The sequence below is a fragment of the Leptodactylus fuscus genome, chromosome 1 (assembly GCF_031893055.1).
Source record: "Leptodactylus fuscus isolate aLepFus1 chromosome 1, aLepFus1.hap2, whole genome shotgun sequence".
NCBI classification, from domain to species: Eukaryota; Metazoa; Chordata; class Amphibia; order Anura; family Leptodactylidae; genus Leptodactylus; species Leptodactylus fuscus.
In genome coordinates this window covers 62,993,929-63,016,496 of record NC_134265.1, presented here as the reverse complement: position 1 = coordinate 63,016,496, position 22,568 = coordinate 62,993,929, and the positions used below count along the sequence as shown (strand labels likewise).

At 42.2% G+C, this 22,568-nt stretch overlaps 1 protein-coding gene across 1 annotated transcript; it reads left to right on the top strand.

Moving 5' to 3' along the window:
- The first annotated feature begins 7,859 nt into the window (after positions 1–7,859).
- MBLAC2 (metallo-beta-lactamase domain containing 2) lies at positions 7,860–19,650 on the top strand. The gene is made up of 2 exons (XM_075262439.1): positions 7,860–8,350; positions 18,047–19,650. The coding sequence occupies exons 1-2, from the start codon at positions 7,900–7,902 to the stop codon at positions 18,430–18,432; spliced, it is 837 nt and encodes a 278-aa protein (XP_075118540.1). The 5' UTR covers positions 7,860–7,899; the 3' UTR covers positions 18,433–19,650.
- The last annotated feature ends 2,918 nt before the right edge of the window (positions 19,651–22,568 follow it).

Here is a 22,568-nt window from a genome sequence, read left to right as displayed (position 1 = left end):
GAATGCATTGGCCAGCGTTGATTGGCCAGTGTACAGCATTCGGCCAATCAACGCTGGTTCTACCAGAGGCTCGTCTGTGAGGAGGCGGAGTCTAAAATCAGACCACAATGGAAACTGCTGTGGTCCAATCTTAGACTTCGCCTCCTCACAGACGAACCAGCGTTGATTGGCCGAATGCTGTACACTGGCCAATCAACGCTGTTCAATTCATTCCTATGAGAAAAAGTAAGCTCCTCGTAACAGCAAGCTGCAGGCTCGTCTTTGCAAGCTGCCAGCTCTCCCTGTACAGTACGTGATTTAGTGTGCAGTAGTCCGGAACCGAGAAAGACTGTACTGTACTGAACATGGTACAGTCTTCCTCGCTGCACACTAAATCACATTGATCCGTTCCTACGCGTCGTCGTATGGCACGTTTCCGACTTACTGTCATCGTCCTAATTAATTAGGCTGAGTGCCAGGCGGTGAAGAAGTCACACCACTCTATATGTTGGTATTCGTTCCTCTCTCAGCTGAGGAATGTGTGTTGAGGCACTTTTATTTAAAACTATGGGGATTAAATAGTAGCAGAGAAAGTAAGAGAGATAACAACAACATACATTTTCATATTCATTCCTGATTGGTATGGGACATGTCAATCAAACAGAAAAAGTTTAAAAAGTTCCATATATAGCCAGCTACTACTGGTCCTGCGTGGTAACCTTGGAGAGCTGTCTTCTGGCAGCAAGCCAAGCATTTGGTTTTTTTTGCTCCCATCCTGGATGCAGGCGCCATCTTATCATATAACGTTATACCCATTTCAAGCATAAGCAACTATATCTAGCATTCAGCTTTTAAGATTAACAATGTTTTTCATACATTACATGATTATAAGCTTCACAGTACCACCCCACAGAATTTGGGCCTAAAATTGGACCAATAAAACATTGGCGGAAAGAACGTAAATGTATTCTCCGATTCTAAAGTACTTCTATATGAAATCAGAATGATATATTATTGCAAAACCACAAGAAAAATGCACTTACATTTATGCTTTTTTTTCTGCTGATTTTTGGGCATTTGTGACAATTGTGGCAAAACATTGTGGTTTTACATAGCCCCTTTACATGTGTATTACCACAAAGCACACTACTAGAATAAATATATGCAGTACATCTATTAGACACGCGGCCTCTGGGATCTACAGTAATAGCATAATAGATGACATTACACATGTAAAATCCACACAGACATATGATTTGCGTTGTTTTTTTGTTTTTGTTTTACTTGCAGCATGTCAATTACTGCTGCGGGTTTCATCTGCATCATCTTCAATCGTGAAACTCAGTTTGTGTATGTGCCGGATTTACTAACCTGAATATCATGCCAGGACACAGACTCGTAGCATTATAGTCATCTATGCTGCTAGGACTCCCTGCCTCTTGGCTATATATTATCCCATAGAGATTACAGTACAGTATGTCACTGGTAAGCAGAGACTCCTAGCAATATAGATAACTATAATGGCATACTGTTGAGGCCAGTAAATCTGGTTCACACATGGATGTAACTTGATTGCGCAAAGTTAGGGCCCCTTCACACAGAGTATATGCTCGCTGATTTGGGACGTGTAACACGTTCCATATCGGCAGCGTTAAAACAGATGCCATTGCTTTCTATGGGAGTCGGCATACCCTCGTATCACATTGAAATCTATAGAGAAAAAAGCAGCCCATTCATTTTTATGGGGAGCGCACGTATGCCGGCTCCCATAGAAAGCAATGGGATCTGTTTTAACGTCGCTGATACGGAACGTGTTACATATTCAGAATCAGCGAGCATATACTCCACGTGAAGGAGCCCTTAGCCTTAAGCAGACCACACACATATTTATCTGCAGACTTTTGGCAGGCCCAGCTAAATTTGGTGAAATCTGATTAGTACCGTATAGCTGTAGTGGTCCTCTACATAAGATCAACAGCAGATTCTACTAAAAAATAAACTAGATCTGAGAATTATCGGCACGTAAATATCTTCTGCATATGATATACATAGCTTACAGGTACAACCAATCTTCTATTATTTTTCTGAATTCTTATTATACTGTAGATACATAATTGATGTGCAGGCTTCATATAATGCAGAACACAGGAAACAAGTGAGGTTATTACTATTTACCAGCAGAATGTGAGAACGTCCAAAAAAAGCACACGGCAAGATCTTCTCTAGAGACCTGCAGCTCCTAGGGCAGAGTACGATACACCAGCAGGACTCATATTGGGAACAGATGAACTAATCAAGGGAGAACTTTTTAAAGAAGCAGTGACCTTTTTTTTTTTTTTTTACCTTTACCCTAGAGTTACATGAAGACATTTGTTGCATGATTTTAAAATTCATAGATTTTAATGCAACACGATGTCACTACGACAGGCATGCGTCTGCACTTGCTTTTTTTTTAAATTTTACTGACAATAAATATTGTCATTCTGTCACACCTGCACATATACACATGAATAAAATATGCAAAAATACAAAGATTGTAAAGAAAGCACTTGGATGTCACTTGCAACATAAAGTCGAGCATGGTTGGATTTTTGTGCAACTTTTGCATTGACTTTTGCATGTTATGCGTTGCATGCAACACCATAGAAATGCATTGCTTTTTTGTTGTCATCCATCAGCTTGGAGACAACTGAAAACAATATAGCGTGCAAATGTATGCAGTTGTATGCAACCCTTATAGGCTAACCGTAGCAGTAATATCACACAGCACTGTCATGCAATAATGTATTGCACGATAAAGTGCACATATGCAGGCGTGGAGCACTGGACTAATAAATCAGGTCATATAAGTAGGCATAAGGGTGTGTTCACACATCAGTATGCCATCCGTCCGTTTGAATTCCGTTTGACACTTTAAAACGGACTGATACACATACTGAGTGCAAACTGACACCTTTTTATTCTGAAAGCAAACGTTCTCTGTCCCCTAGAGGACAGATAAGGGGATTAAAAGTAGCAATTGTAAACAGAGTAGAGATAAGGAGGACACAGGGACATTTATTATATGTCCTTATCTTTACTTTGTTTACAATTGCTACTTTTAATCCCCTTATCTGTCCTCTAGGGGACAGAGAACGTTTGCTTTCAGCATAAAAAGGTGTCAGTTTGCACTCAGTATGTGTATCAGTCCGTTTTAAAGTGTCAAACGGAATTCAAACGGACGGATGGCATACTGATGTGTGAACACACCCTTATGCCTACTTATATGACCTGATTTATTAGTCCAGTGCTCCACGCCTGCATATGTGCACTTTATCGTGCAATACATTATTGCATGACAGTGCTGTGTGATATTACTGCTACGGTTAGCCTATAAGGGTTGCATACAACTGCATACATTTGCACGCTATATTGTTTTCAGTTGTCTCCAAGCTGATGGATGAAGACCAGCTCTCACAACCATATTTTTTGTCTGTGTGCTATCCATTTTTTTTTCACAGATAGCATGGCCTCATTCAGTCTTCTGGACCCATGGACACAACTGTGTTGTTCAAAGGTTTATATGGGGGTCATGAGCCTAGGCTACATACCTAAGCACAGGTCCACTTCCTGTCTATTTTCTGACTCAGGCTCATACTTGAAGCTTTTGGCTTTGTAGAAATAAAAAAAGCACATTATGTTACAAAACTATAGTAATTCAGAAGTTAAAAATAGAATTTGTAACTCTTATGAAGAAGCCATGTATTTCTACATAACTCTGCATATCATCACATCAGCAAGAACACTAAAACCTACCTGGTCATTATGGCCTTTTAAAGGGGTTGTCCCATCACAAGGATCCTATCTATACTGCTTTTTAATGCGGATGTAAGACTTTTCCTAAATACATTGCTTCAGCAAAACTGCTTTGTTTGTCCTCTATCTTACTTTATTCAATTCTTTGTGGCCACAGCCCTCTTAGCTGCTCATGAGTCAAGTGATGTATCTGCTGCTCTCAGGGGGAGGGAGGAGGGGCTAAGTGCACGGGAGCGAGCCTGTGTTTCTAGCTATTCCTGTGTCTACACCACGTGACCTTCCTGCTCTCAGATAGGGGAGAGGAGCTGCTATCATTTCTTCTGTTCCCCCAGTTATCAGGCTAGCTAATTCAATTGTGTTCATTATGGCAGAGACAGGCAGTGTCTGTATGTAACACAGAATGGAGTTGCTCCTGTCTGTACTTCATAGTCCAATATGGGTGGGCGGAGCTACACGTGAATTTGGGGACGGAGCTAAATGGCATGTTGCATGTGAAACCCCGCCCACCAATTGATGCAAGAAACCAGGAAGAAAGAAGATTTTACAGCAGTAAAGACTGATGAGTATGTGAGGTGGGAATACCCCTTTAAGGCCTGATCCAGGGTTAAGCTAGAGCTACATGGTGACATTGTGTTTGAGAAAAAAAAAGTGGGATTGTTGAAACTGTCCCACAACTTTGATGTTTACCTATATCAAATAAAGATGTAGTTAGCCTTGTGCTCATGACTAGAGGGGATCCTGTCACATAGTTGTAATACAGAAGATGACAGCTCAGTCACCCTGACTATACTTATAGTAAAAAACAAAAGAGTCACCGAGCACACTATATAGTGTAGAATGTCTGATAAATTTTGGTGGAGATAACCAGAAGATGTAATTTAAAAGGACCAAATGGCCTCGCACCTGATGAGGTTGTGACAATCGCTCACAACTACGTTTGGGGTTTACCGTCAGGTGGAGGAGGCAGCACGTCTGATGGACACCGGCCAAGGCATCATTGTCTTATTCAATAAAATCCTGTTGTGACCTGAGAGCGCCGTCTTTCCATTTCATTGAAAACGGTATACTTATAGTAAAACTTTTTTTTAGCAGAATTGAATCTTCCTTGCAGGCAGAGATGTTATTGTCTCTAGCTGTCCATGTGATGCTGTGCTAAGGTATTTTTGAATTGATAACACAGGAAGAGGAATCTAAAAATCAAGATGGATTCTAATCAGAGCAGACAGGATGGTGCATGGAAACAAATGCAGTATACTGTAAAGATCTGCAAGTGTAGAGTGTGAGAGACAACCAGGTGAGGGGTGCAGGGATGGAGAACAGTGTTTTTGCTGGACTGCTCCTTTAAAGAAGTGCATGTATATAAATCCCACTTACTGAGTACTTTTGTTTCCATGGAGACACTATTTCACATCTACCACCCACGTTACAATTATGCTGGATAAATATGTTGCAAGCAAGAAAATATCCATGATACCTATTGCCAACCTCAGCCACAAGTGTGTTCATTGTCCTCAACAGGGAATCACCCAACTCAATGACCTTTGTGCAATGTAACGAAAGTACATACGAGAGAGAACAAAGCCTAAGGTACCTAACTTGATTTGTTCTATGTTTGTAGTCACAATTCTACTATCTATTTGCAAGGAAATGTTTTAACTTGTATAGCAGACAGATGTTAAAGATGTTGTGAACCTTGAAATATTTCTTCTCATTACAAGGGACCTGACCATAAGGTGATTATTAACATGTCCTACTATTTGGACCTCCATAAATCTTCTATAATCTTTGGGGCAACCTGCTTGCAAGTGTTCAGTCTTCCTACAGCGCCGCCACAGGGAAATCAAAGCATCACACAGTTTACATTCCACATCTGGACTTCTGCCCTATTAGGACATGTAAATGTCATACAAGGAGTCTCCCCTCATTGTGACACTGGAATACAATCCTAAAGCGAGATTAGCTGCAAAGTGCACAAAAACAGCCGAAGCGGGTTGGCTGTATTTTATAAATGACTTATAGTTAACCCCTTTGACTATTAATTATAGAATATAATGTGTTGCCAATATTACCATCACAACTCATGATCTGCTATTAAGTCATTCTCACAGCACAATCTGTCCTTACTGTGCCAAGAAACTGTAGGATTTCTGGAAATGGGAATGATCTCACTCATAGTAGGATCCATAAACCAAATCCATGAGCAGTGTTTTCTCTAATTCAGTTAATATCATAGTGAAACAATAAATAAGGCAATGTCATTGTCTATATTCTTACAGCGGCTATGCCATAAACAACTTTTATTCTCTGTCCATAGGATAAGTAGCTGATTGGTGGAGGTCTCAGCAGTATTTTACCTCTGTTGTCAATGTAGTAGTGGTGACTGCAGGTGGATGTCTGCCTCATTCTTATCAATTGGAACGCCAGAGATAGCCAAGTGTTGTAGTTCAGCTACCTCTGGTACTCTTATTGAAATGAATGGAGTTGCGGTATCCCTGTATCCATCATGGCTACATTGACAATGGAAGTAAAACACCCTTGTTCTCAGGATTGGTAGGATTTCCCCATCGTCGTTCCCCCATTGATCAGCAATTTATCTATCATATGGATAGAGGATAAATATTTTTGGAGGCATAACCCCTCTACAGAGGACATTTCATGTTCTCATACATATTCAGTTTTATATACTGCTAGAAAGCCGACAGTGGGCTGAATTCAGCGCTTTGCCAACTTTCCCATTATGTGCCCTGGAGCTGGATATCTCCCCACTGTCAGAAGGGCATTCCTCATAGCTCAGCGTCATCACTGGGCTGTGAGGAACGCCCACCCCAACAGTATTCGCCCATAGCCCTTTACTGTCAGCGATAACCCTGAGCTATGAGTGACGCCCCCCTCCAGTTAAAGTCTATGGACAAGTACTGCATGGGAGGGGCCGTTCTTCACAGCCCAGCAATGAAGCTGAGCTATGAGGAATGCCCTTCTGACAGTGGGGAGATATCAGTGACAAAACTAATGGCAGGAAAGCGCACTGTCTGCTTTCCAGCAGTATATAAAACCACATATGTATGAGAAGAAAGGTCCACTTTAAAGGACACGACTGGTGACGGCTCATACAGTTTTATCTTTGTGTAATGACAGTAACCTCTATTACAAAATTGTCTGATCATTGTATGAGCAATGCTACCTCATAGATTGTAAGCTCCTGCAAGCAGGGCCCTCAGTCCCATTGTGTGAAGTGACTATCTCTTTATAGTGTATCTTTTTGTCTGTACTTGAACCCTACAAATTGTACAGGGCTGCGGAATATTTTGGTGCTATATAAATAACATGTATTATTATTATTATTGTCATTGACCTCATCATTATGGTCAGTCGATAGTTTTTCAAGAGATGTGCAGTTTTTGATGACAATTGGACACTTCGGTCCTGTAGTTAAGTAAATGCCATTCGGGGTCCAGGTGTTGGACTTTCTGTTCAATTATACCTATAGGGAAACCACCGACGTTTCTATAGCAATAATTTACATACTGCGATTTCCAAAAATGCAATGTTTTTGGAAATCACAGCTTATCAGATGCATGTATTTTCCTGGGTTCACAAGAATCAGGGACTTTGCAGGGACTGTAAATGCTGCTTTTTTTCTGTGGCGTTTCTGCTGTGGCCAAATCCTGTCGTTTATGCCATGTGTGTCCCCAGCCTAAATGTCATACATGTTTGAGTAAGGAATGCTAGGTGATTTCATTTGAAAGTCTGCAGTATTGTACAGCTCTAATACAGGTTATACATCAGCATTAGTAAAAGTACAAATATTCTACGTGCATTGAGTCTATGGTTAGACTGGTGGACATTCCCTTTAAGGCGCCCCCAGTAGTTGCTAAGTAGCTCAGGTCAGTCCCCGATCACCAGCGATCTTAAAGAAACTCACAAGAAGGGGCGGGTCTACACGGCAATCTTTCCCTAGTACTTCATCCTCATTGGCCCACTAACTAATGACGCGCCTCAGGACTCATCTGCTATTGGTGGAGGCCCGTTCGGAAGCTACACTTGGATGACAAGTCTGTGGGCGCTGCCCTAGGTGCTGACTGCAACAGGCGCCGTGCCCGGAGTGTCCGGACTGAGCGTCCCGCCATGGCGGCGCTGGAGTGGTACGCACACAAGGCCCTGGGCGACGGCGTCTTCTGGATACAAGAGCGCTTCTATGAGTCCGGGAACCGGGCGAACATTTGGCTGGTGCGCGGCTCCCACCAGGACCTGGTTATAGACACGGGGCTCGGGCTGCGCAGCCTGCCGGACTACCTGTGCGCTGCTGGGCTGCTCCCACACGGCAAGGAAGGCGGCTCCGGGCGCCGGCCGCTCATGGCTGTGGCCACTCATGTCCACTTCGATCACGCCGGTGGCCTGCACCAGTTCGAGCAGGTGGCGGTGCACCGGGACGAGGCGGACGCGCTCATCCGCGGAGATAACTTTGAGACCGTCACCTGGCTGTCCGACAGCGAAGTGGTGAAGCCCCCGACCCCCGGCTGGAGTGCCAGTCAGTTCAAGGTGCAAGCGGTGACCCCCACCCACATCCTGGAGGACGGTAAATACGGAGCACTGTACACTGTGTATACTATACACTGTATAGGCATGGAGCTCAGCTACCTGCTATTAACCCATTAGTGGAGGCAGGGACTCCCTCAGTATTAGCACTGCTGGGTCCGGGGGGATTCACTAACACTGGCGTAACACGAGTCTGACCTTGCCCTGGAGTCATGGCGTAATTGCTGCACATTGGTGCTCAGTACCAGGACAGAAAGATGGCAGGAAACTTACAGAGGTTTAGCATTGCAGACACCCATAGGATAGGAGAAAAGTGTCTGATCCCTGGGGTTGCAATCAGTGGGAACGGGGTACAATTATAGGGGTGCAGCGATAGCACCCAAAGGTCCCACTGCCACATAAAATATACCGCTATGTTAAAAGATACCCATGAATAACCATGAAGGTGGGTTGGGGCCCCATTACCAATTTTGCACTGGGCCTAGGAGTTTTAAGTTACACCTCTGGCTGAGGCCCTCAGTGATCACAAGAAAGTGCCCCCAGTGTCCATGGAGTAGTAGTGCACATGTGCTCCAATAGTTTGGGTGCATTCACACGGAGTAAAATGGAGTGTAATTTTTACACGTGTAAAAAATTTACGCGCGTATTTTGGAGCGTTTTTTTACATGTGGCGTTTACGGAGCGTTTACGGAGCATGTTTTTCTACACGCGTAAACGCTCCAAAAACGTTCCGTAAACGCCACATGTAAAAAAAAACCACTCCAAAATACACGTGTAAATTTTTTACACGTGTAAAAATTACACTCCAAATGCACCCTAACAGTCACTTCTGTGGGGCTTATGGGCTTGTGACATTCCCATAGAAGTGAATGGAATTGCAACTAAACATGGCACCACATCCCAATTCACATGGGGTACTGGGAGTCACTGTTTCAAAGTTCTCATGATCTCTAGGAGTCCAGAAGGAATAATAGAGGGACACCACACTGCAGAGTTCTAAGAAAGGATTCTCCAGAATTGTTATTTTATGAGAAATACAATATTCCCCATAACATCAGAGAACAGGATACAAAGTTTCAGTATCTCACTGCCAGAATCTGTCTTGCATAACTTTTCAACATTTTGGCCATAGTCATGTAACACAATGACTATGTATAGTTCCATATCCCTGGGGTGGTCACATAATATTAATTATGTTATTTATAAAGTAGGAGGGGGGGTGGAGTTAGATTAGTGTAGGGATTTCCGGTTATCCTGGACAACCCCTTTAATAGTAATTGGTAGACTTTAAAGCCATGGCCCATTTATAGCCAGAAGCTATGAATGTTGATTGTGTTGACTTATGTTACAGGGTGATCCCCCATAAGTATGATGTTAGTATATATAGTATAATATATAGAATAACTGACAATTTAATGTAAAGGATATCTCCATATTTTTCTCAGAAGCCAAAGTTGAAGAACACAAGAAAGCACTGCCTCACTGAGGTCCATCCATTGTATACAGAGGTGTCCCCACTTCATTTAAAGTCTATGGCAGATATTTACAAAGCAAAATTTAGGCTTAAATTGCACCAGAAATTGGTATAACTGGATCGTTCTAGATTTATGAGTTTTAGGCTGAGGCCCCATGTTGCTGAAACACAGTTTTTTGTTGTTGCAGATCTTGCTGCGGTTTTTTGAGCCAAAGCCAGGAGGGTCATTCCATGTCAAGTGAACCAATGATTTTTCCCTCTATATTTTTAATTCTTTTGAGATTTTGTTATTTGGTAATAGTGTGTCAGAGAATGCAAAATGTGAAGAAAAAAAAATTCTAGAATTTTTTTTGGATTTTTAATTGATTTTCAAAGTTCAGAAAAAGTGCGAATTTCTGTGTTGCCTGCTTTTACATTTCTCCTCATAACTTAGGCTAGAAAAAAGATAGAGAAACAAAATAAACGCCATTCTACTCAGAACTATACAGGCTTTCACCAAATATGTCACCAGAGTATCTTTGTTAATATTTTACCCATGTGAACGCAAACGCAAAATTTTAAAACGCATTTCTGAAAAAAACGTTTTATTTAAAAATTTCAAAAAAATGCACATGGGCCTGCTATGCTCTTAGCCACATCTGTACCAAAATTCAAGTTGGGATCGCGATGGGATTATATTTTAAAATATAACTATTACAGTGTCATTCCGAAAATCTTGAATTCAGATCTGTTCAGCCTGTGGACAGTGAAGTCCATGAAGTGGTAGAAGGTGGCACAAGATTGGCAATGGATGACATAACTGGTTATGTGACCTGTGAATATGATCGGCGCTGGTGGCTGGCTACTGTACTCTCCAAAGATTGTGAAAATGAAGACATAAAATTGACTTTTTTGCATCCTTCTGGTCTTCACCATCCTTTTTGTATCCAAGAAAACCAGACGTTTTACAAGTCAACAAAAATCAGATATTAACTCAGGTGGAGCCGAACACCATGATAGGCCATACATACTCTTTGACGCAAAAGGAAATGGCCATTGCTAGTAAGCGCTTATGGACAAGATTACATTTCACTCACTAGAAAGGACAAATTGATGATAAAAGGCCAGTAGTTTAAAAATGTCCTATTAATTGTTTGATTAGTTCATATTTTATAGAATGAGGATTTATCTACTGGACTATTTTTCTTAATAAATTACATGTTTAGTGATATAATAAAAAACAATAGTTACATGTAGAAATAGGTGTTATAAATATTGGTTCTTGTACTCTTGTTAACATATAATTAGGATGAGACTATTTAGAAAATCGCACTTGAGGATATGAGCAGCTTTTTTCTTTCGGTTTGTTCAATGCATTCAGGTTGAAAATGCTGAACAAGTTGTGTTCTGATGATAAGATGTATTTGTCTGGCACTTACAGTATTTGTTTTTTATGTTTTTTTATTGTTGCATATAAATGTTGAATTCAGCAAGTTGTAATTTGAAAAGAAAAAAGGAAGAAGCTCACACAAACATAAAATCAGATGATTCAAGGCTTAAAAAAAAAAATTAAAAAAATTGATCCCAATTTGGTCCCAAGTTGAAAACCTGTACAAATATAAGCAAGAAAACAAGTAACACAAATGCATTTTTTCACAATTTTAAAACATACGTTTTTTTCACAATTGCGCATCAAAATTTTGAATTTGATTTCTCCAAAACAAAATATAAAGAAACATCGTCTTGTGACATATCAAATGAAAGCCGTTACCGCTCTGTGAAAATTGATGCCTCTCCCACCTATTTATCTTAATTCTAGCCCAACATATGTTAAAAAATGTAAAGCCATACCAGGCCAAAATTCACACTTTTTCAAAACTTTAGAAGTCTATAAAAAATTAACTGATGAAGAAAAAAATTCAAAACTTTTTATTTGTAATTAACTTAAGTTGTACTTCATAAAAAATAAAAATAAAAAAAATCTAAAGACGTCAGGTAAAAAAAATATTCCTATTTGGATCACTTGATATGGAATGACCCAGGAGTGGATTGAGCAGAAGGTAGAAGTATAAGTACATCCTATATACATATGTCCCATTCCTTTTGTAGCCATTCTTGGCTTTGGCTCAAGAAACCGCAACAAAATTTGCAACAAAAAAAGCTGTGCTTTTGCAACGTGGGGCCTTAGCCTTATTTTTTTTTGTACATGTTTAACAATTTTGAAAAGTGTCTAGGAGAGGGGGCATGGCTAAGAGGAGCTACAAGTGCGCCAGATTTATTAGGGACGTACACCAATATTTTGTGCATAGAAATATATATCTACATTGAGTAGTAGATATAAATTGAGAAGTAGTGTAATCACCAGGCCTGTATAATGCAGTAAGTTAGATTACTTTCTGGGTGGTCTCTGCAGTAAGATGTTTGCTGTCCTGGTATTCTTTGTGTATTCACATTTCTAGATGGGAACTGCAGAAACAAAGTTCATGTGCTGGTTTAGCTGTGTCTCCTACAGTTTCCCTGCACAGTGTTGCTCCAGTCACCCACATCTGGCCGAATTCACTAAAATTAGGCTACAATGCAGTCCCCTGCACAGCCACTGTTGTACAGAAAAACAGTGAATCATTTTTTGGATGGAGCAAAAGGGCTGCATGCCGACTTATGCTCCAAATGTATATCAGGAGATGGTCTTAAAACCCCATTGGAAGCAATGTGTTTTTTAAAGGGATCCTATCATTAAAACTCAATTTTTTCTTCCTACCATGTAGCCTTAAGAAAGGCTATTCTTCTCCTACCTTTAGATTTCTTCTCCATGCCGCCGTTCGGTATATAATCCGGTTTTCGTCAGTATGCAAATGAGTTCTCTCGCCGCACTGGGAGCGAGCCCCAGCGCTCAAACAGCACTGGGGCGTCCCCAATGCTGCGAGAGAACTCTCCAGCGCTGCCTTTCTCTTCTTCAGGAACGAGTCTTCTTTGCGTCTTCTTCTGGCAGTGGCTTCAAACTACTAGGCCTCGGGCCTAGGGCAAAGCCGACTGCGCATGCCCGCCGGCCACAAGAAACTTACACAGTATTGTAAGCGGCCATTTTCTTGTGGCCGAAAGGCATGAGCAGTCGTCTGCCCGAGGCCTAGAAGTTTGAAGCCACTGCCGGAAGAAGACGCGAAGAAGACTTGTTCCTGAAGAAGATGGAGGCAGCGCTGGAGAGTTCTCTCGCAGCATTGGGGACGCTCCCAGTGCTGTTTGAGCGCTGGGGCTCGCTCCGAGTGCGGCGAGAGAACTCATTTGCATACTGACGAAAACTGGATTATATACCGAACAGTGGCGCGGAGAAGACATCTAAAGGTAGGAGAAGAGTAGCCTTTCTTAAGGCTATTCCTACATGGTAGGCAGAAAAAAAATTGAGTTTTAATGATAGGATCCCTTTGAATGACCCGTTCCAATCAGTTTTTATGATTAGTCGACGGATCACAGAAACCAACTAGGTGCAGAGACAACGCTGCTGATGTGAATCCAGCTGTACCTCTTTTCATTGACCTCTTCTCTTCCGCATTGAGGTTGTACTTCTAGAAACTTGTGACAAGGGGTGGCCCTGCTGGGATCCTATCAACCAATTGGAAGGTCTCTGAGTGGTCTCATCCATCTCCACCAATGTGTTATCAGGTATATAGTGAATCCATGGCCTTACTCTTGTCAAAGTAGAGTGCAAAGTGTGTCTCTCACTTTAGTGCAGTATTTCTCGTGAAAAAAGTTCCAACCGAGTACCCCAAATTGACACTTTGGTGTCTGTCATGTGACAGATCCTGCTCTTAATCTTAAGTGGTAAAGAGAAACTGGCATGCACAGTGTGCCAAGAAAATCCTTTTGCTTGTGGGGCAGCAGTGCCAGCCGCACATATAGGTTGGGACCTATTTGCCTTTTCAGCATAGGCTACCCACTGCTATAGCGGAGACCCACACCCCTAACCTTGAGCTGGCTTCTTCTTGGCAGCCAGTGTCTCAATATTTGAAGATGATGGGTAGTTTGGCTGGCACCAGCCCTCCAGAGGCCTCAGGACCTGATCACTCATTCTGCCCCTTGCAGAGAAATGGTTTCCAGCCACGTTGCATGCCCCATGAGATGGTATGGTGTGGCCCATGAGATACGACCACTTTAGTGGACCTGGCATGTCTCTGTATTACTTGGTTCGCCATTCCTTTTGCTGTAATTTGAGTTAGATCTAGGTGAATGTAGACAGAAATAAGACATAATGTTCTTGTACAGTGCAACATGAACCCTTTGCATTGATCTGGTTGTAGAAAGCACATCCAGATCTTGTGCATATTCTGGTTTCCACGGCGGAAGCATTTACTAGTTATGATCGATTTGCCATCATACAGATTGAGGTGATCACCCCTTTTAGTGCTATGCTCAGAAGGCAGTTCTTAAGTGGGTAGCAGACATATAAAAGTACTGTGCCGCATGCTCGGGGAGTAGTAGCTTATCTCCCATGTAATAGCTTCTGAATGTTTGTTCACACTCAAGATGATGGAAGTGTTATCATCCATTATGTATGTCATGTTGTGCTCCGCGCGCCCATGCATATTAGATCAGCAGCCATAATTACTTGTAACTGTTGTAGGATGAGCTCAAGGTTTCCTGGAAGTGGTGCTTGTAATGTCTTCACTGGGGACCACTTACATGTCATTGTACAACACACACAGAGTCCGCGCTTGTGTCATAAAGCCATATTAGAATGTGATTATTGGTCTGCTACATGTAAGCACGGCTTCACACACATGGGATAAATTGCCCACTAGTGTTAAAATGTGAGAGCAGGTAGCAGATGTACCCAAATTATTAAGAGACTTCAGCCGGCTCACCATAGGAGGTCTTGTACAACAAAATTGAAATCTGCACCATTCAGAGACTGGCATAGACTTGAGATATAGCTCACTTCAATTTTCTGCCATGACTTAGGGCTAGTTCACACAGGGCTAGGGCCCGCGTATTTTGGTCCTGATTTTGATGCAGGAAGCTGTGTCAGAATAGGACCAAAATGTGCCTGCCGCGACCGAGGGTGCTGTCGCGAGGCAGACTCCGGGGCAGAATCAGCCCACAGCCTCAGGGGCCAAATATTTGTGACCCCTACCTTAGGCCACACATTGCAGATTTTGCTGTGATTTTTATGAGCCAAGAGTAGATTTAGCAGAATGGAGAAGTATACCATAAGTATTTTCTTATGGCACATGGCAGAATCTGTCACTGAAAAAATAAACCTCCAGCTTGGTCTTGCCGCCAAGTCCCCAGCTTGGTTTAGCCGATTAGCCTCATTCATGGGGACTCCTGAGGCTCTGCTTCAGCATTGTTCCGCAGGGTTGATATCTGTCTCTTGCTAAAGCCCCACGTTGCGGAAATGCATCTTTGTTTTTTTGTTGCATATTTGAGCCAAAATCAGGAGTGCCTTTAAAAAGGAATGGGAAATATAAAGGAAGCTCTAAGGGTAAGTTTACATGGGTTTTTTTTGGACCGGAATGTGAGGCAGAGGCCACCTCAGGTTCCAGTCCAAAAAACGGGTAGCTGTGCACTCTGCTCCAGATTAGGCCCAATTCAGGAGGAGCCTGAAGAATGAGCATCTCGCTTCTTTATCCGGGAGCCGGAACAAGCCAACACCTTTCCGGCTCCCATTGATTTCAATGGGAGCCGTCTTTTTGGTCAGGATTTTGAGGCGAATACGGTTTCAAAATCCTGACCAAAAAAACCCATGTGAACTTACCCATAGGCTGCATTCACACGGAGTAACGCCAGCGTGTATCACAGCCGTACACGCCGGCGTTACAGCAGGGCTGCCGTACACTTCCCATTCATTTCTATGGGAGCCGGCATGCGAGCGCTCCCCATAGAAATGAATGGGCTGCTTCTGTCACTGCGAGCAGTCCCATTGAAGTGAATGGGAAGTGCCGGCGTATACGGCAAGCTCTGCTCATGCCGTCCCGTACACGCCGGCACTTCCCATTCACTTCAATGGGACTGCTCGTAGTGAAAAAGGCAGCCCATTCATTTCTATGGGGAGCGCTCGTATGCTGGCTCCCATAGAAATGAATGGAACTGCTTTATACGCCGCTGATTCTGAACGTGTGTATTATGCTCAGAATAAGCTGCCGTTTACGTAGTGTGAACTCACCCTTAGCAACTAATACCAAAATTGTATAAAGGTGCTTGTTCGCATACAGTACCAAGTGGCATTTTGACAATGCTGTAGGTGTCCCCTTTCAGAAAGTATATATGTATGGGGGGGGGGGGGGGGTTAACATGATTTTTTAACGTTGCAATTTAGGTTTTATTTGTCCATCTCAAAACTGTGAAAATTGCTCTGACTACCAGAGGTGCAAAATATCCAGAGATCCTTGGCAGAGAAAGAGTTAAAGGTTCCATAAACAAAACTTCTCATCTGTCCACAGGTTAGGGGATGTGTGGCTTGGACCTTCACTGATAAGAACAATGGTGGTCCTGTCGCTTTGTTCGACTTTCTGGGACTACCAAAGAAAACCCAAGTACAGCACTCGGCTATCTCTAGCAGCCCCATAGAGATAAATGTATAGTAATGTATACAGTCCTATGAAAAAGTTTGGGCACCCCTATTAATCTTAATCATTTTTAGTTCTAAATATTTTGGTATTTGCAACAGCCATTTCAGTTTGATATATCTAATAACTGATGGACACAGTAATATTTCAGGATTGAAATGAGGTTTATTGTACTAACAGAAAATGCGCAATATGCATTAAACCAAAATTTGACCGGTGCAAAAGTATGGGCACCTCAACAGAAAAGTGACATTAATATTTAGTACATCCTCCTTTTGCAAAGATAACAGCCTCTAGTCGCTTCCTGTAGCTTTTAATCAGTTCCTAGATCCTGGATAAAGGTATTTTGGACAAACAATTCAAGTTCAGTTAAGTTAGATGGTCGCCGAGCATGGACAGCCCGCTTCAAATCATCCCACAGATGTTCAATGATATTCAGGTCTGGGGACTGGGATGGCCATTCCAGAACATTGTAATTGTTCCTCTGCATGAATGCCTGAGGATTTGGAGCGGTGTTTTGGATCATTGTCTTGCTGAAATATCCATCCCCGGCGTAACTTCAACTTCGTCACTGATTCTTGAACATTATTCTCAAGAATCTGCTGATACTGAGTGGAATCCATGCGACCCTCAACTTTAACAAGATTCCCGATGCCGGCATTGGCCACACAGCCCCAAAGCATGATGGAACCTCCACCAAATTTTACAGTGGGTAGCATGTGTTTTTCTTGGAATGCTGTTTCTTTTTGGACGCCATGCATAACGCCTTTTTTTTATAACCAAACAACTCAATTTTTGTTTCCAAAATGAAGCTGCCTTGTCCAAATGTGCTTTTTCATACCTCAGGCAACTCTATTTGTGGCGTACGTGCAGAAACGGCTTCTTTCTCATCACTATCCCATACAGCTTCTATTTGTGCAAAGTGCGCTGTATAGTTGACCGATGCACAGTGACACCATCTGCAGCAAGATGATGCTGCAGCTCTTTGGAGGTGGTCTGTGGATTGTCCTTGACTGTTCTCACCATTCTTCTTCTCTGCCTTTCTGATATTTTTCTTGGCCTGCCACTTCTGGGCTTAACAAGAACTGTCCCTGTGGTCTTCCATTTCCTTACTATGTTCCTCACAGTGGAAACTGACAGGTTAAATCTCTAAGACAACTTTTTGTATCCTTCCCCTGAACAACTATGTTGAACAATCTTTGTTTTCAGATCATTTGAGAGTTGTTTTGAGTAGCCCATGATGCCACTCTTCAGAGGAGATTCAAATAGGAGATCAACTTGCAATTGGCCACCTTAAATACCTTTTCTTATGATTGGATACATCTGGCTATGAAGTTCAAAGCTCACTGAGGTTACAAAACCAATTTTGTGCTTCAGTAAGTCAGTAAAAAGTAGTTAGGGGAATTCAAATCAATAAAATGATAAGGGTGCCCATACTTTTGCACCGGTCAAATTTTGGTTTAATGCATATTGCGCATTTTCTGTTAGTACAATAAACCTCATTTCAATCCTGAAATATTACTGTGTCCATCAGTTATTAGATATATCAAACTGAAATGGCTGTTGCAAACACCAAAATATTTAGAACAAAAAATTATTAAGATTAATAGGGGTGCCCAAACTTTTTCATAGGACTGTATTTCATTACACATATTGGATACTGAGCTCTGCTGTTCATGTATTCATCATCACATGTTTTAACAAGACTTGTTATATTTTTCAGGTGACATCATCAGCCTCGGTGACAGACAGCTGACAGTGATGCACATGCCAGGACACTCACGAGGCAGTATTTGCTTACACGATAGAGATCGCAAGATCCTGTTCAGCGGTGACGTCGCTTACGATGGATCGATGATAGACTGGCTTCCTTACAGTAATATTCCTGAGTATGTCAGATCTTGCGAACGCCTCAAGGCTTTGGTGGACAGAGGCCTGGTAGACAAGGTGCTTCCTGGCCATTTCAACACATTTGGGGCAGAAAGACTTTATCGCTTGGCCTCCAATTATATATCTCATGCTGGAGTTTGCCACAAAGTGTCCACCTATGCAGTGCGGTCCTTTGCTGGTTTAGCTCTGCGCGTCACAAATTCTAGGAGAACAACCTAGAGAGCCTGGCCTGTGCCAATGAAGAACGAAATACTAAGAACTCCTATGCAAACATCTGAAACCAAACAAGATGACAAGGTGTTCTATATGTAGATACCTTTATTACCTCCCATACGAGCTTGTATCATTATCTAGATATTCTAGGGATAAAGCCGGCCAGACTGTGGAATGATTTTATGGACATAATGAGGTGAAGAATATTTATTTTTCCTAATCTGATGTGTCTCATATAATTTACTAATATTAAAACGGTTGGATACTTAATTGGTACTTTATATCAGTGACTCTCAAAGGGGATTGCCGACCATTTGTTTTTTGAAGTGGCACTCAGGGCACAACTAATGGTCTATGACCTTAAGTTCCTGAGTCACATTTCTGTAATACCAAGCTCAGCCACTATACGATGGACAGCGTTGTGCTTGGCACAGTGCTCATGTGAATGCTGAAACCTCCTCAAACAGCTGGTGGTGGTGGGGCATCAGAACTCTAGTCTTTTTATGGAAAATTATATGACATCTTTTTTAAGTTCTGCTAAGTTTTCTAGATTAGTGAAGTCATGTTTTACTCCACCCCTGCTTAGTCGGCCTCCTGTCCTTTGCAGATGGTGCAACTGGCCATAAGATGGCTACTGATGTATGGACATCTGGCCAAATAAGTCATTATGCCGCCTACACAGTACCAATGAAGTGGCCAACCCCTTTATCTGAAATGGAATGTGGTAAAATAGAAGATACAGATAAGGCACTTTATGTAAATGTCTTGCACTTGCAAAATGTTCACAAGTAGGAGCAGATGGTGGACAAATGGTGATATCTTGCTAAGTGCACAAGGCCGTGTGTATGGTCACATTGGTGAATGACAGCATTATATAAAAATCCGCTCAGTAAAGATTGTATTAAAGGGATGTTCCAGTTTCAATTTTACTACATAGCGGGGCTTAAAATAACTAACAGTATGCACTTATCCATTCATCTGGGGATCCAGCAGAGACTCCCCCATTCATGAGCCCAGCAGAGATTCTCTGTTTGGGCCCCCGGTCTTCCTGAGCTTTGGCCTCTACAAATGCGATTCAGTGACTGAGCAGTGATGTTATGTTCTAATGGAGGATCAGAGGTCGACCCCTGATTGGCTGATGCACTCATGAAAGTAACAAAGAGCGGGGACCTGAATACATGGTATGTGTTATTTTAAGCATAGCTATGCAGTATAAATATGAACTGGGGCTCTGTCATTCAGAAAACGGATTTTGAGCTAAGCATATGCCTGAATAGCCTTTAAAAAGGTTATTCAGGTGCTGTCTCCAGTTCTTCCAAAGACCCCCCCCCCCCCCAACCGCTTTTAGTAAAAATCGGTAAAAACAATATGCTAATGGGCTCACAGACCACCCTGGGCGTTCCCCAGGGCCGGCGAGCACCCCCTGCATCATACCTCATTAACCCCCCTCTGTGGCTTGTGCTCCGTTATTCCCTCCTCCTCCACAATTGCTGTACCACTGTTGAGGTAGTGACCTCCGCCAGAATACGGGTCACTTCCAGTGGTCAGTCACCTGCTCCAAATCAATCAGGCATGTGCGCGCTTGCTAAGAGAGACTCTGACACAAGGTGGTTCAGTTTCAATCTCAGGCCATGCTGGACGCCGTGGCTACTCACACAGTACTGAGGTTTATTGAGGAAGTTACAGTTTTTATACAGGAATAAAGATAAGATAACGGCAGGCTGTAAGCATATACGTCTTGTATCCGAATACACTGGCGATCAGTCATTGGCTCTTAAATTTCAACATCTCTTAGCTTTCGAGTTCCCAGGAAATGATACTGTCTTTCTTGTAAACCACATGACGATCATGTGCGTCAGCATCTGGGTGTGGTACTGGATACAGGCGCCATCTTAATGTATAAACGTTGCAAAATATAATTTCTTAAGCAGTATAAAGCATGTATAAAAATAAGAATGGACATGGTCTACCTTCACACCACCACCATCCTCTGTTGTCTTGCTCCTGGCACATCAAATCCCATGCATGCGCATTAACACTCCATTTTGAGCGCTACTGCGCATGCCCAAGCGCCATTTTCTTGTAGCTGCCTATAGAACTCAGTATACTGCTCAGTATGCTGTTCTATAGCGGGCTACACCAAAATGGCACTCGGGCATACGCAGTACAGAGCGTTACTACGCAGGCACAGGATTTGAAGTGCCAGGAACGAGACAGCAGAGGAGGATGTAGGCGGTACAGCAAGTGTGGAGGAGGGAATAACGGACCAGTGACCTTCCTCTGCCTCTGCCACAACTTCAGACAACCTCTTACATTTATGTTTCAGCTTTTTTTTTCAGTGTTATGGAGAGACAGAAAGATTGATCATCCGATGTCAACATTTTCCCAGCTGTATGTGCTGGAGGAAAGTTAGGGGAAACATGCCCAATCCTTTTGTTCTTAGGCGAGATGAGCCGAGTTATCTGGCTGTTACTTACTCCCCTGGTGTCAATCAGAATACATGCATGCTTGGTCAGCTCTAACGTGCATGTGTATGGGGGGAGTTGCTAGGAATGGCTGTACCGACAGCTAAATAGACTTGCCTAGCAGTTAATAAGTACAAGTCTGGGGCCCCACGAAGCGGAAACACCAGGCAGGTTTACAGTCCCTGCAAAGTGAATGGGATTCTGGCTAGTCTCATCCACACATTGCAGAAAATATCCACAGCAGAAATACTGCGTATTCTAAAACCGTCACGTTTTTAAAGCCGTAAATTACAGCCTGTCAGTTATACTTACAGAAACTCTAGCATTCCCTATAGGTATAATTAAAAAATAAAGTTTTTTCCGCAAAGCATTTTGGCTGCAACTCGCAACGTGGAGCTTGTATATCTGTTCACGGAAAGCTTTACCCTATATTCACACAACAGTAAAAATCAGACATGTGACGGCTGTTTTTTTAATGGCCATTACACGGCCGCATTCATTTCAGTGTGTGTGAATGGGAGCTATTTTGACGGTCCAGCGGAAACACATCACGTGAACAATATTTTGACGGTCCAGCGGAAACACATCACGTGAACGATATTTTGATGGTCCGGCGGATCACGGTTTTTATCACAGTGTCTCTTTGCAATCTTGCAGAGTTTTCCTCTGTGGACTTCCTTCCTCTATTATATCTATATGGAAAATGCCTCCGTTTCCGCAGGTATAATTGACAATGATGCTTTTCTGCTGCATATTTTTTCAGCTAGATGTGGATGGGATTAGCCAGATTTTCCTCTACTTTGCAGGTACTGTAAAATGCAGCGGTTTTTGCCGCAGCCAAAAATGCTGCATTTTTGTAACATGGAGCCCAGGCCATAAGGTTGTTTTTTTTTGTTTTTTAACCAGAATTTTGCTACATGGAGCCTTAGCCTTAAACTGATAAATGGCACCAATATGTCTGCAACCCAGCAGATCTATAAAGGTATATATAGTAACAGGCCCCTTTAAGCTACATTATATAATTTTACCAGTTAGTTCCCTGCACAGAAAGCGGTTTTCTCCCTCATCAGTATACACTACAAATACTGTGCCGTACACTACATATAGACCCCCCCCACACCCTCCAATAATTGCCCCCAATTCCATAGAAATGCAAGTGCAACAACGTAACATCTATAAATAGGAACCTTTTCATTCATCCCTTAGATATGGGTGTATGTTGTAGGAATACGTCTGCCAACATATATGAAACAACACAACCAGCAGATTTTTGCACGCTGTTATGTATTGCAGTTTTCAGCGCAAAAACATTTACTGTACATGGTAACAATAGGGAGGTCAGTGTGAAGATAGCCTTATCTATATAGATCTGTTCTGTTCCAGTGTTATCTTCAGCTATAGCTCTATTTTACTGCCACCCAGTGGCCAAAAGTGATAGTAACCGCAAGCCTGTATAATTTACAAATATGAGTGTGCAATGTATGGAACATAGTGCAATTGTACAAACATCTATATAGTTTATTTAAAAATGTTTTATATTAATGAAAGTAATATATATATTCTTTAAATTCTGAAGTGTGATATTTACTGTGACTTAAAATTATTTTTGGAACATTTACAGCAATACTATGCTTATGCTTAAAGTTACCAGATAGTTTTGCAGATATGAACTATATC

Coding starts and splice junctions, on each gene's coding strand:
- MBLAC2 (XM_075262439.1), top strand. CDS start 7,900: ATGGCGGCGCTGGAGTGGTACGCACACAAGGCCCTGGGCGACGGCGTC. Junction 8,351..18,046: donor CACCCACATCCTGGAGGACG/GTAAATACGGAG, acceptor TATATTTTTCAG/GTGACATCATCAGCCTCGGT.